Below are 18,529 nucleotides of genomic sequence, written 5' to 3' on the forward strand. Positions count from 1 at the left end.
TCACTGATGGCTTTGAAGAGGTACCACATTGTATTAGATTCTGCTGTTTTGTTTTGGCTTCAGCAAAAAATTAATCCAGCAACATTTTTGCCTGGGTGTTATGTATTCCCTTTTAAACGAACCAGCAAGCTTCCTATTTCCAGCATTAAATTTGGTGAACTAAGTGGAGGCAAATTGACAGAATGTATCTGTGACACTGGCAGACCAGGTGCCAGCTCTTGCCAAGATTGAAGGCACTAGCTAAGAACTGACAAACTCATAGCTCGAGACCAGACCAGTAGGTATTAGTCTTATAAGAATGTATTTAGCGTTTAGACTCTATGAAATGCTTGTAAATTGCTGCATCCATTACTTGTAATGTCTGTATTCCAGGCTATAAGGAAATATGTAAGTTTTGCTTTATAACTTTAAAAATGTTTGCTCTAAATTTGTGAACCTAGATGGGAAGCGTGTTGCTCGTCTCTCTCACCCACCAATAACTATCAAAATGAGATGGGCCTCAAGGAACATTGCAATACAAAGGATTGGTTAATGGCCCTATTGCACCCATGGAGAAGTGCAGAAGAACTCATTCTATCATTCTTAATGATGGCAGAGGAAAATAAAAATAGTTGATGTGAAGATTGTTCATCTCTTTGCTGTTTGAACTCTAACATGGCCAGAGAAGCCATGCTGAAGCCAGAGGTCTCCAGGGGTTACCCCTGGGGTCTACCCTGAATTGACAGATCACAACTGTCACTCTTTGGATTTAGATGGTAACTCATTTGTGTGTGTGGTTGCTTGCTTTAACCTGTAAATAACTCATTTCTCTTTCCTACTTAATAAATCTTTAGATAGTTTATTACAAGATTGGCTACAGGCATAGTCTTTGGTATAAGATCTAGGGCAGTGGTGGGCAACTTGCGGCCCGCCAGGGTAATCCCCTGGTGGGCCGCAAGACAGTTTGTTTACACTGACCGTCACAGGCACGGCTGCCCACAGCTTCTAGTGGCCATGGTTCACCATTCCCGGCCAATGGGAGCTGCGGGAAGCGGTGCAGGCTGCAGGGACGTGCTGGCCACTGCTTCCCACAGTTCTCATTGTCCCGGAACAGCGAACCGAAACGCCTGGCAGCTGCAGGCAGCCATGTCAATGTAAACAAACTGTCTCTCGGCCCACCAGCGGGATTCCCCTGCCAGGTTACGTGTGGCCGATGGGCTGCCCACCACTGATCTAGGGTATTAATTGATCTGGGGTAAGTGACTGGTGTCTTGGGACCAGAATATAGTGTGATTTTTGGTGTGACTATTTATCACCATGTCCAGGCTGCCTGGGTGGCAAGATAGACTGGAGCCCCTAAGGGGACTGTCTGTGACTCCATGGTGAGACTGTTACAGTGAGCCAGGAGTTCACATTTGTTACAGGCTTGGTGAAATCTAATTGTAGAACATACCACCAGTTTGGGTATATGCACTGTTTTTGACAGTCTACCCGGAGGTAGGCTCTCACAATCCTGAGCCACTCCTAGACCCACACCACACAGTGTGACAGTATCATAGGAAATTGAGGGAGCTGGTGAAAAGGGAATTGAGAAATTATGCTGCTAGTTGTAAGAGTTTTGTCTAGAGCCAGATTCTATCCTGAGGGATGCATCTTACTCTAAACTCTAGCTGACTTGCTAAATCTGTGGCCTTGGCTACACTTACCCGCTAGTTCGACAGCTGGAAATCGAACTTCTGGGTTCGACTTATCGCGTCTAGTCTGGACGCGATAAGTCGAACCCGGAAGTGCTCGCCGTCGACTGCGGTACTCCAGCTCGCCGAGAGGAGTACCGCGGAGTCGACGGGGGAGCCTGCCTGCCGCGTGTGGACCAAGGTAAGTTCGAACTAATTCGAACTAAGGTACTTCGAACTTCAGCTACGTTATTCACGTAGCTGAAGTTGCGTACCTTAGTTCGAATTAGGGGGGTAGTGTAGACCTGGCCTGTGTTGTGTTTTTTAAATTAAACCACCCACAGAACCAGCACTCTTAATCGTTAAAGCTTTTCTTTTCTCTTGCTTGCATTACATGTTAGATAGATGTAGCTTATTTTATTTTTTATTGAAGTTTTTGTACGAGTCAGAATGGTCTGACAGTAAAAGATGCTCCAGAACTGATAGGAGTGTTAAAAACAGGGACAAGACAAATGCAATACAAAATGGAGTGACAAGAAATCAACCCAACTGTATACTGTACCACACTGGATTTTAACTGATGATGATACCATAACTTTCCTAGTTATTTGAAATAGTATTATGGCATAAAGTATTTTTTTCTACATTGTAATTGGGCTTCTATTTATAAAAGATTAAAAAAAGAAAAATAGGGTTATGGTAGAAAAGATTTTATTAGCATGTGAGTAGGACTCCCAAGTGAATGACTTTGCTATTCAGGGATGACCTGCATAACTCAAAGAATGCTAATAAAGATTTCTATATCACACCGCTAGAAATCAATATATCCATATATTTAAGAGAAAAAAAGATATTACATGTTTTAAAAATGCTGTTGGGACTACTTTCTTAATCCTTCTAGCTGTAAAGTCAGGTTATATTAATATTAATTTACCCATACAGACTTTTGAGGGAGAGAGAGATTATATATTTCTTATAAATGTTTAAAAGTTTACACTGAAAGTGTCATATCCAATATCTCAGCCATCCACGGACAGAACCAAAAGCTGCATCTCTGCCTCTTTGGAAATCATAACTTTCCAACTGTGTAGATAGCATATTTTTAACTGAGATACCATAAGATGTTGGACCTTAAACCCATCACTGAATATTGCACATTGCAAAATGGAGTTTTGGTAGGAGCAAAGGGTTAAAGAAATGTGGTCATTTTTTATTTTTAAAATACAATAATAATGTTGGCTGGTTGAACTGCTCAAATGTTTGGAACGTGAGACTGAATTTTGTTGGATATGCATGAGTAGTGACAGAGAAGGTGAAGCAAAGTTTCATGATAAATGCAATTTATCTCACAGGATCTCAGCACTGCATATGGGGTGTATGCATATAAGGCTACATTATTAGCTAAAACACAGTAAGAGTTTCAAAGCTGTGTAGAATATCAGCTTCTTGTAACCCTTCAGGACAAAAAAGAGTCAAATATTCCCAATTAACAGACAGCATTAACTTTTATATTACATTCAACCAAGTCTGTACAGCCAATCACATCAGTTTTTTACACATTTTTGCATTCCTAAAATTATCAAAATGATAAAGAATTACTTTCCCCCCTTACTGAGCCACACGTAAGAAAAGTCTTAAGAGATGTTACAGTCTACCACTTTTAAGGCTTTGTCTATATAAGCATTTTTGTCAGCAAAGCTTTTGTCGGTCAGGAGTGTGAAAAAAATACCCCCTTTCCCCCAACCAACAAAAGTTTCACCGACAAAAGTGGCTCCCGCCGAAATAGCTACCGCTGCTTGTTGGGGGTGGTTTAGTTATGCCAGCTGTAGAGCTCTCTCCTGCTGGCATAGAGTGGCTACACAGGAGATGTTACAGTGGCGCAGCTGCAGCAATACAGCTGTTCTGCGGTAAGGTCCCTAGTGTAGACATAGTCTGTGTGTTACATTCAACAATTTTTACCTAACAGTGACACCTGCTGGCCAACTGGTTTAGATGCAGTTTGTTTTCCTGAATTGATAGGTTCCTCTCTCCCGTTACTTGTTACGATGAATTTTAGAAGGTATCAACTTACCCTTTCAATAGTACAAGTCTGTACCAAGTATACTTTTTTTTTTTAAAAAAAAAAGAAAGCACTAGTATGCTTATAGCACCAGCTGTTAACTTCATTCATAGACTTCTTTTCCCTGGCAAAAATCAGGCCATTTCTGCAAAGCAGACTTGTGCAGTTTTTTTACAGAAACGTGGGCAGAAAAGTTCCAGTTACTGGTTTACCAAGTATCATATACAATAGCCAAGAACTGTGTGCTGGAATGTCTTTCACATAATTACTGTCCAAGAAAGGGGGCCATGGGATCATCAGGTCTTTGGCGTTTCATTCTATAAGCCTCCATTTCCTCTTCTGTAGGCTCCCGTGTTTCATACATGCTGTTATATGGCCTCTTCCTCTCATCTAACTGCATGATTTCTTTAACCTGGAGGAGACGAGCCTCTTCTGCATTTAATGCCTGAAGAAAAGCAGAAACGAGGTAACAATCATGACAGATTCTAGTACTTTAACTAAAACACCAGTAGCAGACAGAACAGTGGGGAACTATAATCCACACAAAAACAGCTAATGCTAGTTCTCATTTTACACCTACAAGCCTTAAGTGTTTAACCTCCAATACAGTGCCAAATTAGCATTTGTCACACTTAATGATTTAATTTTGCTGTCAGTTTTCTCTGTTCACAGTATTATTTAATTTAGCTATTTTAAAATTTTGTGTAAATGTAGGATGTTAGGGTGTAGTAATTTTACGGATTCCTGAATTTTCAGCTAAGTTTATGTATAGGGTGAAATTCTCTAAAGCATTTTAGTGACTTAAGAGCTTGAAAATTTCATCCAGACTGAACAAGGATAGCTTTTTCCCCTTTTGTTTTTTAAAAACATTAAATATTCCTTCCCTACAGTAGTGCTACTGTTTGCTATTCATCAGAAGCTGTGGTTTATCCAAAAGATGGCTGAAGTATATAGTATATCAGTGTAAGACTCCCATGCTGTAACTGATAGTACACGGGCAGACTACTGTATTTCTGTGGAGCCCCATTCAGTGACTTCATTGGGACTTTGTACAGTTGCCGAAATCTACTCATGCACACCATCAATTTCAGGATAGGGCCTATATACAATGCCACAAGAACCATGATTTTGGGACCCTCATACTACTGACCAAATATTTCTTAATAAGAACAAGAACACTGTCTGAAAAAACACAGTGCACCTTTTTCAGTTTTTCATGTTTCTTTTTCTCTTCACCCTCACTATCTGAATTTGGACTCTTCTTTTGCTTCTTCTTTTTCTTCTTTTTCTCATCTTTCTGTTTTTCTTGATGTATCTGGAGGTAGAAAAGCAGGAGTTTTAGACTGAAATGCCAAGGGTTATGCACATGCATGTCCAAGGAACTTATCTCTAGGGTCTATCAACTCTATATCTCAGGAGTTTAGTTGGGAACATTGAGAGATGAGACATTAATGATCCAATACTTTATAAATCTCCTAGTCAAGCTCAGAAGAGGTGGCCCATGCAACTTTGTAGTACAGTCACTACACCACTCCACCTTTTAAAACTCCAGATAAACAGAATGTAAAAGTCCTCCTTCCCACAATCTTTTAAAGTAGTTTTCCTTTTATAAAGGGAAGACATGTGGAAGGGGAGGTAACCTACCTCCATCAACGTTTTGGATTTTGCCATATACTCTTCCTCCGTAGGTTTTTCCTCTGGTAAGTCTGATGCAGTATTCTGCATAATGAAGATAAAAGAAAGGGCATGAAAACTCACTATGCGTATACCAAAATGGAAAGACAAGTTGAATTACTAGCCTTATTTTAGATATTTTTATAGCAGCATCCCATTGTTCTAATGTCTAAAAATGAAATGTTACTTACAGCGATTTCTTTCCCAGCTTCTCCTGTACAATAGGAATACTTGACAAACGAGTGGCAGCATTTATATCCCCATCTGCCTTCCTTCCAATATGAACCCCATATACACTGTAAGACAGAGACAGTACTGAAGCAATCATGTAACAGGAACATTGCAAATCATACAAGATTTTTGTTTAACTCTTTTCAGAAAAGTAGTAGATCATTCAAAAATCTTAGGAGGGAAAACTGATGAACGTTGAAGATCTACAAGAACTAGCATGTGGGGGAGATTTTCAAAGGCAAAGGACAGCTAGGTGCCCAACTCCCAGAACAACTCAAGGGGAGTTGGAAGCATGACTGCCATTTGTGCCTATGAAAGTTCCCCACATACTCTCCACTTGATTCACTCACAGCTCCTATTAAAGGTAATTAAATGTTCCTGCTTGGAGGGAGAGACATAAGCAAGCAACTTATCCAAAAAGATAAGTTCACTACTTTAGTGACAGTGCAACAGTTCCCATGGCACTTGGTCATACTTCCTCTGCTTTACCAGGAAATTTAGCTCTTGCTATTGTTTCTCAGTCTAGGTGCTTACTGTGTGGTTGTTGATAGTTACATCCTCTTCATACTTAGAACGGACAATAGCTTTCTCTTGTCCTTTGATGACTGTTCCGTGTCTAGAATATTCCACATAGTCTTCTGTCTGGGCTAACAGCAGTTCAGCCGGTGGAGCGTCTAGATGTTCTTGTCCTCCATACTACAACAATACAAGCAACATTTTTGAAGATCTATAGCAAAAAAAGTCATTTAGACTTGCAACTGTATCTATCTGCATTTGAAACTTATCACCTCACTGCCTTCCCTGTGCTTTGGGTGCTATACAAGCACTCAGAACATTAAAACGGAAAATGTGATCAATTTTTTGTGCTTCTGACTTGCTAGCTAAAGATCCTATTTTCTGCTACAGTGGTAACTCTTCAGATTTTTTTTGTTTGGAGAAATATTGCCCGCTCCAGTGATATATCTCAATTTAAGTATAGAAAATCTTGTTTAAATGACTAGAAGTTTTCAAAGCAAAACAAAGTTAGAAAAACAATCCAAGTATAGAACAATTAGACAATATGTTGTTTGTTGTCAACTTGTGCTTAACAAATGTTAGACAACGTGGTAAAAATCATGAAAATGCTAAGTAAAATTGATAATAATACAGCAAAATAGAAAAATGTTTATATAAAAGGACACAGCACTCATTGTGGCGATACCAAAGTCTGAAAAATAAGATTTTGAAAAGCATTTATTTTGTATGAGTTGTGAAATATTTGCAAATACTTAGTCTAAACTATCCCAAGTTACCTTCTTCCTAAAAGATCAATTTTAACAATACAGAGACTATTTTCCACCACTTGTATGTATTTTAAAACATAAATCTGGACCCCCACATCTTACACTGTCAAGTTTTCACCAGAGGTAAATTCTCACAGCTGAGGCCCGTGACCATAGAGAAAGAAATGCTAACTGACCTTCAACTATACTGATGTGTCTATATTAAATAACTTACCAGACACAACAGGTATAAAGGCTACATAATTTTAGAGTTTGATCAGGTTAACAGGTGGTTTAACCAGCATTATTGTGTGCTTTTTTTTTTTTTTTTTTTTAATGAAAAAAGCAAAAACCCAAGCTGGACCCCCTCTTTACAGTATTCTTGTTTGTTGGGCATTTGTCTTTGTTACCTTTTCTAGGATGCTTTCTTTCTGCTGTTCCTTAAAATCTTCTTTTTTCACCTTGAAGGATTTGTACAGGAGCTCCAGTTTTGTAGGGTCTGCTTGAAGATGAACTTCAGAGCCTTTGTCATAAGCCTCCCAAGCAAACACTATATATAAAACAAAGAGCCATCACTTAATTAAATGATCATTCTGAATCCTATACACGCTTTTCAAATAACACCTTTAATCTGTTCTTTGTCTAAGAGTCATCATGCAATCAAGTTTATCTGTAACAAGATACATTTCTTCCTTGGCACAGAAATATGGCACTTCAATTTTTAAGGTATGAGTTTTCTGACTTAATGAAATACTTACACTGAGTTTGTGCCATTGAAATGGTATCTCCAGTGTAACGAACAAAATTATCACCTGCATAACCGACTCTACAAAAAAACAAACAAAAAAACCCCAATTATTTAAGTAATGTGCAACACCCTTACTCCTATTAAATTCTTTCATCCATTTTTGGCATCTTGTTACTGTTGTAACTTTGAATCTCTCTTTCTTGAAAAGGGCATGTCACCAACACTCCCCAAATGGTAAGACCCTCCTGCAACATTGTTTCTATTCCCTACCTGGGCCACAGAAGAACACATAAATGTCATTCACATCACTACTCCTCTGCTTTCTCCCTGAGTGTTAACACATTAGCTCTGCAACATTCTGAATGCATACTGGTCTGGGGAGCAAGAGGCCAACCTATGGATTCTAACAAGTCTTTGACAGGGAAGCATGAAGTTCAATTTCTGGACAGTGGGATATCTGAATTTGGGAGTATTTTTGCTGTGATAATTGCAGGTCAAGAGGAGAATAGCTGCAAACATCCAACTATCAAAATACATTTACATATACATCACTGTGGTCCAGAGATACCACTTCTACTATAGAGGGGTTCTGCTGTAACCTGCAACTTGCTGTTCTGCCCACATTACAATTTGTACTAAAAAAATTAGTATCAATCCCAGGGGTAATTAAATTGACAAGATCACTTTAAGTATCAATACTCAACAAAATGATCCTCATCGGCATTGTGTGTGTCAACTTGTAAGTTAGAAGAAAAAAACAAAATAAGCAGAAGAACATAACCAAAAAAGTATTAAAAGGTTCCCTCCCCCATAACTGACTAGTCGCTCATTGATAGCAAGATACACAGGACAGCAAAGACAAACAAGCTTAATATTAAGACAATTTAAACTTTATCTCATTTCGTTAAAGATGTGTAGCAAAATCCCAGTTTCAAACTTACTCGTCTGGATTCTTGCCTGCATTGGCATATGGATTCTCCCTCATTGCTCTTGTTTTGGGATCATAATAGGCAGAATTTGGATCTAGATTCCTCAAGTACTAAAATAAGGAGACATACAAAATGTTTACTTAGAAATTTGGGATTCTAACAGAACTGAAAATATTACTGTAATCCCTTCATAGATACTTTAAAGTGTTAGATGACATGCCTCCAACTGCTATTAGAGCAGCTTCCTTTAAGTTGGGATAACCATGATAGGTCGCCTACCTTTGTAAAGCACCTGATGCAAAAGCACTATCTAAAAGTCAGAATTTTTATATGTTGACAGAAGGGGAAATGGGTAAAGGGAGGTCTTGAGTTACCCAAGGTGACATAGAAAGATCAATGGCAAAGCTGGGAACAGAAACTAAGTCCACAGGCTCCAAGCCCCACACTGAGTCCACTAGTAGTAACTACTAGTTAAGAGAACACAACCTTAGAAACAATAGGTTATATAAATACATTTAAAAAAAAAAAAAGAAAAGAAAAGTCATAATAATATAACCCAGTTCATTTGCTGTGGCTTACTTTAGCAATGTCTTCCCGAATACGCAAGTTTCGGACTGTAATACGTCTTTTGGAGTCAAAGTTCTGTCCAGGCATGTCAATATCATCTGCATATTTATCTTCATCCTCATCTTCACTGTTATGATCTCTTTCCTGAAAACAGAGTCAGAAAACTACTGAGTAAAATGATGGGTGTTCAATCTAGAAATAAATACAACAACCTGATTATTAGTTTAAATTGATTAGTTAAAAAAAAAAAAAATTCAAGAACCCCTCATCTCATCCCACAGTTTCTCTAGTTAGGCATTTGCAATGTAAATTCTGGGTTAAGTGTTAGAATCTATTCTACAGTTACATTGAAAAATTTAGAAAAAAATCTCTTACAGGATTTCCATTTCTATTTATGAGACCTAAGAGTTAAAATACAATTAATATAAAACTGCAATAAAAAATATGGCGACTATTCTTGATATGGCCTGGATTTTCTTTACAAGTCAGTTATTCTCCTGCCTGACAACTTGTTTCTAAGAAGTAATACCACAATAAGATTCAAAGACAAAGAGCCAGATCCTGGAACCCAACTCCAGCTGCTCTGCACCACTCTGGGAGCACAAAGCAGCTGCAAAGCCAGTAACTCCAGGCCCCTGCTGAGCTCCCATTGCTCAAGGAATCCATAGATGGCATGAAGCCACCACAGCAGGTCCTATTCCAACCCCTTCCAGCATCTGGTTTTCCTTCCCTTGAGTGATGCATTTGATAAGTGTCTTACTGTCTGTGAATTTGATTCCTCCTCTTCCCAGTGGTGTCTTGGGGAGTTCTGCAGGGAAAAAAAAAAAAGCACATGAGCAGAAAATACAAAACTTTAGGGTGGGAAGAGATTTGGGAGGGGGAAGTAGAGGAAATTGTTGGACAAACAATCAAAGCAGGGCTTATCCCAAAGGCAGTGGAAGACAAATGTGATAACCATGGAACAAACTGCAGAACAGATCACGGTGATACACATTTTTTGCTTGAAAGTTTACAAGCTTCTTACAGCACAGAAACCTTTTTGAGAAATATTTTAATTATTTTCACATCAAGCCACTATATATCTCACAAGAGTGATGAGTCCCTGAACTGTGAGAGTGTTGCATAAGGTCAGTTCTACTGTCTATCAACACTGATAGTTCCAAATTAAGTTCTCACGAGACCTTAACATTTCAAGTTAGTTAAAAAAAAAAAAAAAAAAAGTATTTTGGAATTGATGATTTAACAGGGTTGCAAAGTACCTTGGTCATTTTTGTTTAGAGACCAGAACCCATAGTTTAACCCAGAGGAAGCCAGCTAAAGTGTTTTAACAGGGACCAATTAATTTCCAGATTGAGGTGACCTCTGGAGTGGAGGAGGAGGGAAGATCCATGGACACTGGAGGAAGGCCCAGGAGTCCTGGGAAAAACCCATCTAGTCTTACTCCATATTCCCTCACCCAGAAATCTTTCCCTACATTCTTAACATGCTCCACTTCTGCCACCTCCCTCGTGCCAGGAGTCACTGGGGGAGGCTGAAGATGATCTGGCATTGGGATGAAACTATGGAGAGTGTGTCTGACCACTCAGAGAAGGGAAACAAAGAGCATGAAGTTCTTCACCCTCAGAGAATGGCTTGTTTTAGGGAGTGACAAGGCCTTCCTTTTGGCTCTGAAAGGGAGATGGAGATTCCTGCTGGGGAAGGGAGAAGGAAAGAGATGGGAGCTATCTTTAATTAGCTCTGATTGTTTTGTTTAGTCCTTAGGAAGAAGAGTATAACCTGTGTCAGGATTAGAGACCAAGTTTACTCTGCCATCTAGGCACAAAATTTGTTGTTACATTCCCTAGAAAATGGAAGGCGAATGGCATAAATTCTTTGGTTTGTTGTTGATCAGTAATAGAGTAAACACAGTATATTATATTCCAAGAACTACCCTCACTTATAGCCATCTCTTTATTTTTAATTTTTTTTAAGACATGCAAAGTTACCTTTAAATCCTCTTACAAGAATATTCAGTTAATTTAATTACTAAGGCCCCAATTATAATCCAAGAGCCACTAGTGAGAAGGAAAATGAAAACTAAAGCCATGGCAAAGAGATCTGCAAGCCAAGAGGAATGTGTGTTGATATTCCCCAACCTCAAAATAAAGCTTAACCAAGAACCTGCAAATACTGGCACAAAAAACTCAACAAGATGTAAAGTGTGGATTTCAGATAGTGAACCGAGTTCATACATGTTTATACTAACCATTGACAAATCAATCCACGGGAAGATTTCAGAATTAGAAAGTTAGTAAAATAATATAAAACCTCTTAAGTCTAGTATTTCCCTGAATAAAAGTTACTAACAGACAGCAAGATTCTCTAAGCTCTGTTTTGCATGGCTTGGCAAGGCCATCAATTGTCAGGACATGGGAGCCTTACTAGGAAGCAAAGATTAACCCTTTTTCACTTAATTCAGAGTATTTTAAAGTACTTCTTGATACAGGTATATTTTTCTTGTTAGTTAGTGTACTTATTTTATAAAAAGGATTAGAGTATTGGACAATATAGGATAAACAGACTTCATAAAAATGCCCAACAAAAAAAAAAAAAAAAAAAAAATCACTGCTCTATCCCTTCCCCAGTGCTAGGTGCTACTCCTATCAATGGCATATGCTGAAAAGCAAGCTGATGCAAAACAGAAGCTTCAGATCTGCACACACACAAAAAGATACAAGACAGCAAATGAAGCAAATATTTATGTTGTAATGCCCTCTACTAGTTGTTTGGGCTACCAGCATCTGAAGGCAGAGATGACCTGTTTTATTCAGAAAAGGAAAAAAAGGCACTTTTTTTGTTTCAGTTTTAAGAAAAATGTGCCAGGTTTTAAGCTTACTTACCACCTGCTCCATCAGTTTTCCTGAAGCCAACTCTTCCTGCAACTTCTGGGCTTTCAGAGTACGTTTAGCCTAAATATGGAAAGAGTGTTTTTATTTTATTTTGTTAAATAAAAGTGATTTATCAAAAACACTCATCATAAGCACCTCTGGGTGCATTTAGAACTTTAAATGCACTAGTTAGGACCTGAATTTGTTGCTACCAACCAACTCCAGCTTTGATAGCCACTCAAAGTGGGGGAGGGGGGATAGCTCAGTGGTTTGAGCATTGGCCTGCTACTCCTAGGGTTGTGAGTTCAATCCTAGAGATGGCCGTTTAGGGATCTGGGGCAAAAATTGGGGCTGGGTCCTGCTTTGAGTAGTAGGTTGGAGTTGATGACCTCCTGAGGTCCCTTCCAACCTTGACTTTCTATGAGTCTATGTCTACACTGCAATGAAACACAAGCTGACTCAGGCTTGCAGGGGTTGGCTTGTGGGGCTAAAAAAATTGCAATGTAGATGTTTCAGTTTGGGCTGGGGCTGGGGCCGGGGCTCTGAGACCTGGAAAAAGGTCTCAGAGCTCAAGCTCCAGCCGGAGTCCAAACATCTCCACTGCAAGTTTATAGCCCCGCAAGCCTGAGTCAACTGACTTGGGCCAGCCTCAAGTGTTTTATTGCAGCGTAGACTTATCCAAAGGATCCAGTGCCCCAAAGTTTGTCTTTATACTGCTCTTCTAAATCTCTAGCTACTGGCTGCATCACTCGAGGGAGGGAAGACTATCTAAAGGCTATCTTACTGTCACAACCAGTTTACTTAACATAAGCAAGTTGACAGATCCATACTCTTTAAAATACTCTGGCTCATTGGGCTGACACAGTAAGACATGTCAGTTTCACTGAGTTAAAATTAAAAAAGTGTCTGCTTTCACCATTGGCATTCATATCTGCTACTGAAAACGTTAAAAGTCCAGCTAAGCTCAAATATTTTAATTCTGAGGTAAATCATTATCAATATTAACTACCCCATATCAAGTATTTACTGTGGGTGATTATACATAGAGAAAAATTAAGTCAATGTAAGAAGTGCTTGCAATAGTGTGTATGCAACTCTGATCTGCAGTTCATTTACAGGGTAAATCCCCCTGCAATTCCATTTTTATTTTTTGAGTTTTTAGTTCAACAAGAAAAGAAATCTAAGCAACCAAAGAGAGAATCCACATATCTTTTGGATTATGAATGCAGCACATACTGAAGAATGTTTAGTAAGTCTATTCACCTAAATACCTACATACCAAGTCAACTTTGGAATATTCTTCTACAATCTTCATGTGCTCTTCTGGGTTATAACCATTCCAACGATCTCTCTTCCCATCATAATCAAACATTAGTGTAGGCTGCACATGTTCATCTGGTGCAATATTAAGGCCTGTGAATTTTGCTCCAACTTTCCTAGGTCTCTGAAAAAGGGAAACCACCATTACCTTTGAATTATTTTAGTCTAAAGGACAGCCACATTACTCACCTATATACATCTCTTTAAAAAAAACCTTAATTCTTCTTAGATACCTTGACAATACACTATTTGCAACCTACAGTTCTAAATGTATGTCCATTATTACTTCTAGATTTTATATACTGAAGTCGGCTTAAAAAGGTATTGACTTAAAACAACTGACAAAAGTGTAGCTGCTTTTATTTTATCTACTGCTGCCAATAACACCTAAAAGAACTCTAACTGGAAGATTAGTTTTCAGTTCCTACACTGTGAATTTCCCTGCTTAGACTGTTAGGCTGCATCAACAGAGGTAGTTTTTCGGAATTCTCCCACTATTGGATCACTTCTAGAAATGGCAAGAAGGCTAGTATAGATTAACAATGGTGTTTTTGACTACTAATGCAAATCAGAGGAGATCTGGAGAACACAAGTAGTGTAGAACAATGCTGGTCTACACTAGAGCTGGTGGAGCTGTACCAGTCCAGTGCTAGAACAAAGATGAGAGGATTTCTGCAAAGTCATACATGTGAGCAAAGCCTGTGTCAGTTTCCCCTGTTTTTGTGGGTCATAGGAGAGAGGAAAAAAAGTTTGTTTTTTTTTTTAAATAAAGTGTGATTGTAAAAACCACCCAAAAAAAAGATGGCATGAAGATTCAGAGGCAAATGCCGTACATAAAGTTACTTTTTAAACTGAACAGATTGAAATTGGTGTCCCATCATCAGACATTTAAGAGTACTTTCAAGAAATCCCATTTTAACAGATTTGGAGCTGAAAAAGGTATCCTGGGCTGTGCTTGACCAAAGCAGTGTAAGACAATTACTTCAATAAATTATACACATCTACCCCGATATAACGTGACCTGATATAACATAAATTCGGATATAATGCGGTAAAGCAGCGCTCCAGGGGGGTGGGGCTGCGCACTCCGGCGGATCAAAATAAGTTCGATATAACGCGGTTTCACCTGTAACGCAGTAAGATTTTTTGGCTCCCAAAGACAGCATTATATCGGGGTAGAGGTGTACAATGAAAAGCGTGGGTGAGATGTTGTAGACGGAAGTATGTTTTCTTAACTATATTGTCAAATGATTTTATATATATATATATAGACACACACACACACACCCCCCTATATATATATGGGTTGACCCATAATACCTTGAAAAGATAAGTCTTTTAATATGGTAACTGAGTTTTTTCCCTACATATTACTCCTTCATAAAACTGGTTTCATTCAACAGCCTTCAAACATCTCAAACTGTATTTGAGAGATTGATTAAAATCACTCTGAAGAGCCAGTTTAGATGTGCCAAACTACATATTTTCCACCAATGCAAATTCACAGCAATATTTTCCAAGAAACAGTTAGACACCAAAAATAGTCAGGTTTACCTCCAAGCAGTCTTTCTTTGTATGTGTCATTGCACCACAGTTCTCACAGGCTCCTTTGCGGTACCTAGTTGTAACAGCATTCTAAACATAAGGGAACAAACACTGTGATATAAATAGCATGACTGACACACACATTCCCAACAAGTAGCTTTGGCTGATTTGCATTTTTAATTAGCCTGATTAAGTGAAGGTGAATCTGTGTACACAAAATCAGCTCTACAAAGCCAAAACACACAGTTTCAGTTGTTTCCCAAATGCTCTGGAAAGCCTATGGCAAAGGTTTCCCCTTTCACTCCCCCACTCTGCCCAATCAGTACAGAACCAGAGGGAATAGGTATTTTAGAAGAATCGATAATAGAAATCTATAAACTCCCACTGATTTCAATAGTGCTGGATTGAGCTCTCAGATTTTTTTCTTCTAGACTAGATTATTCAATTAAATACATTCAGTTTTGCATGTAAATTAAAGTAATTTAATTTGATTGCTATTTAATGACCTATTTTAAAACAGTGGTCTCATTTCAGTTATTAGTTATTCAGTTATTAGTAGCATTCAGTTATTCTACATTACCAAGAAAAGTGAAAGCAATTCCACCCTTGTTGGATCTTTGTACAGATGCAGAGAATCAAAACAGTAATAAAGACTGAACTATTCTCACAGAAACAGTCCCTTTAGAAAAGATCTGAAGCCTATTAGTGGAGCACTGTGTCTAAATAAACTACTAAATTAAATCTCTGGATTATAATCCAACACCATTTTAGGGTTACTGAGAGATTACAGGAAATTTTACATTTCTTTAATACAGTTAAGGAAACCACTGGATATCAAAGGAGAATGATGATCAAACTGGTTGGGAACCGTTCTTGGCAATTCTTACACTAAAATACAGTGCACATCCCCAATTTTTCCTCTATGAAGAGAGAAACTAATATTCTGCTTCAAATTTTTTTTCAGTAGTCAGATAAGATCACAACAGAAAAAAAAGACTAGATATACTGTTATTGCTCTTCAGTCTTTGTGTGTAGGGGTGCAGCTCTTCTAGCAAGTGAAAAAGAAGAAACAAATATTTCTATGTGGGCTAAGTGGGGACAAAACTGAACACTAGAGTTACCAAAACTTAGATTAGTTATAGTGAAACACTTTTCATAATAAAATCATCAGAAGGATAAATCAATTTCATTCAAAGAAGATTCTCATATATTTGTCACAATTCTTCCCTTCCCAAAACAATGTTCCATAAGTCTCATCTTTGCTACACCATAAAGATATTTTACCTCTTGAACCCCTCGTTTGTACCATTCAACAGATGAGGTAAATTCTTTCTGCTTCTCTGGCTGAGGTCTCTGGTGCTTTAACGTAGGTCTTTTTGAAGGATCTATGTACCATGGCACTGAAGAGATGTACTGAGGAATATGAGGGTTGATATCTCTGCAAAAAGATATTAAAAATATTTACATGCAAATGATGTAAACAGTGTGGCGTAAGTGAAAAACAGTATAATTTCTTTTAAAGATGTTCAGCTTTCACAAAAAGTCTCCCCAGCGTTACTGAAATTTAGCCATTTTCCTCAACATTTTCTTTAGTAATAAGAAGGGAAAGTGTGTTTTATCGTAACAGAATATCAAGCATAGTCTTAGATGAAACTTACTTTCCTTCCTCATCCACTTCAGCTGGAGCATTACCCAACTTTCGCTGTTCCTCTAGTTCCTTCTTTTTCCTCCAGTCTTCTCTTGTCATCTTCTTTGGTTCCTCCAAGCTTACATCATTCGACCCTCCCGCAGGGGTAGAGTTAATTATTTCAACAGTCCCAGATGCCATTGTCTTTTTCCTTCTGACATGAACACATATGGGTATGTATTGAAAAGGGCAATAGATTTAACACTATATAGAATTATTAAAAATTAAAGGAAAATTAATCTCTAATATATTAGTTATTTTTATTTTACATCACAATCTTTTATATTTTTTCACATCATTTAGTTCCTTCCAGTTTTCCAGTTAAGCCAATATGCTTGACAAAAATCACTGGCATTTATGATTTATAACCATGTTAAGCAGTTAAGTAAGTATAGAAACTAGTACTGAAAAATGCACAGTTAATACACCAGGGGTCGGCAACGTTTGGCACGCGGCTCACCAGGGTAAGCACCCTAGCAGGCCGGGCCAGTTTATTTACCTGCTGACGCGGCAGGTTCGGCCGATCGCGGCCCCCACTGGCCGCAGTTCGCCGTCCCGGGCCAATGGGGGTGGCGGGAAGCCGCGGCCAGCACATCCCTGGCCCGCGCCGCTTCCCGCCGCACCCATTGGCCCGGGACGGCGAACCGCGGCGAGTGGGGGCCGCGATCGGCCCAACCTGCCGCGTCAGCAGGTAAATAAACTGGCCTGGCCCTGCTAGGGTGCTTACCCTGGCGAGCCAAGTGCCAAACGTTGCCGACCCCTGCAATACGCTATGCTTTCTTATCTCTTGCAAATGAAGCAGAAAATTGTACAAAATAGGTTTTTAAAAATCAGCGCAAGCATTTTCAGGGCTATCAATAACATGTCAATGTGGCCAAGTAGATCATAGATCTTAGTAACAAAATACAGTTCTTGTAAAGAACAAGATATACTTTAGAGATAAGTTAGGTGAGGTAATATCTTTTACTAGACCAACTTCTGTTCTGGGATGCGAGCAGACACCATGCCCTTATGCAGTACTTTTGCAAAGACTTCAGGGCCTTTTATGAACATGCATAAAAAAGGTAAAGTTGCACAAAAGTCAGGTAAAGTTGATAAGGGTTATCCCAATCTTACAGACAGAAAAACAGCAAGGTCAGATACTTTACCCAAGAGGACAAGTCAGGGTAAAGCTGGCTATAAAACTCAGGAATCCTGTCTCAAATCACACAAGCCTTCTATGAGAAAATCACGAGATAGTCACCTGGTTTCGTTACCAGCTAGTCGCTGGCCCTTGGACTAACCAGGCTCACGAACCTTTCAGAGAGCCCAAGCTGCAGCCCTTGACACCTGCCTCAGCCGCTCCCCCCAGTCTGCTACTCTCCCGGGACTAACCGCTGGGGGCAGGGACCCGACGCCGGTTCTTGTTCACACGGCCCAGCCTGCGCTGTTATTGGGGACCCGTGATTCAGGAGGACCCGGGGAATCGCGCGTAGGCGGAGATCTAGGGGCTCCCAGCACCGAGGCAGGGGGACACGCATCCATGGATCCCCATCCCCGGCGGGTGGGTCCCTAGTCAGGGAAACTCCGAGGGGGGGGGTTACGCTGTGTCTAGCCCGGCAGGGCAGCTGCCACCCCGGTGCCTCGGCCTGGCTCCGCTCCCCATGTCCAGGCGGCGCGGCCTCTACGCTATCCCCCCACGCGACCGCAGCGCCCGAGGCTCGAGAATAGGACCTGGCCAGGCCAGCAGGCGGGACGCAGCCGGACTTACCCGGAGAGCGCAGACGACGCAAGACAGGCCCCGACTCCGTGTTTACCAACTAGGCCTCAAGTCATCCCCCCCCCCCCACTATCCCATAATGCACCGCGCCGCCGGCTCTGGCTCCGCCTCTTAAAGGAACCCGTTGGTATGGGCGGCTGCCCCTGTCAACGCCGGGCGGAGCCTCCCCTGTCCCCCACGAGACGTGACTTGCCCGGGCGGCTCCGAACGCAGCCGTGCCCCGGAGGGC

The 18,529-nt window shown here is 39.9% G+C and overlaps 1 protein-coding gene across 2 annotated transcripts; it reads right to left on the reverse strand.

Moving 5' to 3' along the window:
* Positions 1-3,138: 3,138 nt before the first annotated feature.
* Positions 3,139-18,416, reverse strand: SLU7 (SLU7 homolog, splicing factor). 2 transcript variants are annotated; one of them, XM_034779304.1, is made up of 16 exons: positions 18,292-18,384; positions 16,513-16,692; positions 16,139-16,292; positions 14,864-14,944; positions 13,269-13,433; positions 12,002-12,070; positions 9,883-9,930; positions 9,135-9,266; positions 8,568-8,665; positions 7,637-7,704; positions 7,289-7,428; positions 6,151-6,312; positions 5,577-5,681; positions 5,356-5,430; positions 4,913-5,026; positions 3,139-4,156 (listed from the first exon to the last, which is right to left on the reverse strand). In XM_034779304.1, the coding sequence occupies exons 2-16, from the start codon at positions 16,680-16,682 to the stop codon at positions 3,977-3,979; spliced, it is 1,761 nt and encodes a 586-aa protein (XP_034635195.1). In that variant the 5' UTR covers positions 16,683-16,692; positions 18,292-18,384; the 3' UTR covers positions 3,139-3,976. The 2 variants fall into 2 exon arrangements, with proteins under 2 accessions (XP_034635195.1, XP_034635194.1); XM_034779303.1 differs by having other exon boundaries at positions 3,201-4,156; positions 16,513-16,695; positions 18,292-18,416.
* Positions 18,417-18,529: the final 113 nt, after the last annotated feature.

Source organism: Trachemys scripta, chromosome 8 (genome assembly GCF_013100865.1).
Source record: "Trachemys scripta elegans isolate TJP31775 chromosome 8, CAS_Tse_1.0, whole genome shotgun sequence".
Classification (NCBI taxonomy): Eukaryota; Metazoa; Chordata; order Testudines; family Emydidae; genus Trachemys; species Trachemys scripta.

Bases quoted from the DNA above. Each gene is read 5' to 3' on its own strand.
- SLU7 (XM_034779304.1), bottom strand. From the start codon at position 16,682: ATGGCATCTGGGACTGTTGAAATAATTAACTCTACCCCTGCGGGAGGG. The intron at 14,945-16,138 runs GTAAAATATCTT...CCTTATGTTTAG, and splicing joins ACAAACGAGGGGTTCAAGAG to AATGCTGTTACAACTAGGTA. The intron at 7,705-8,567 runs GTAAGTTTGAAA...GTTTTTTTGTAG, and splicing joins GCAGGCAAGAATCCAGACGA to AGTCGGTTATGCAGGTGATA.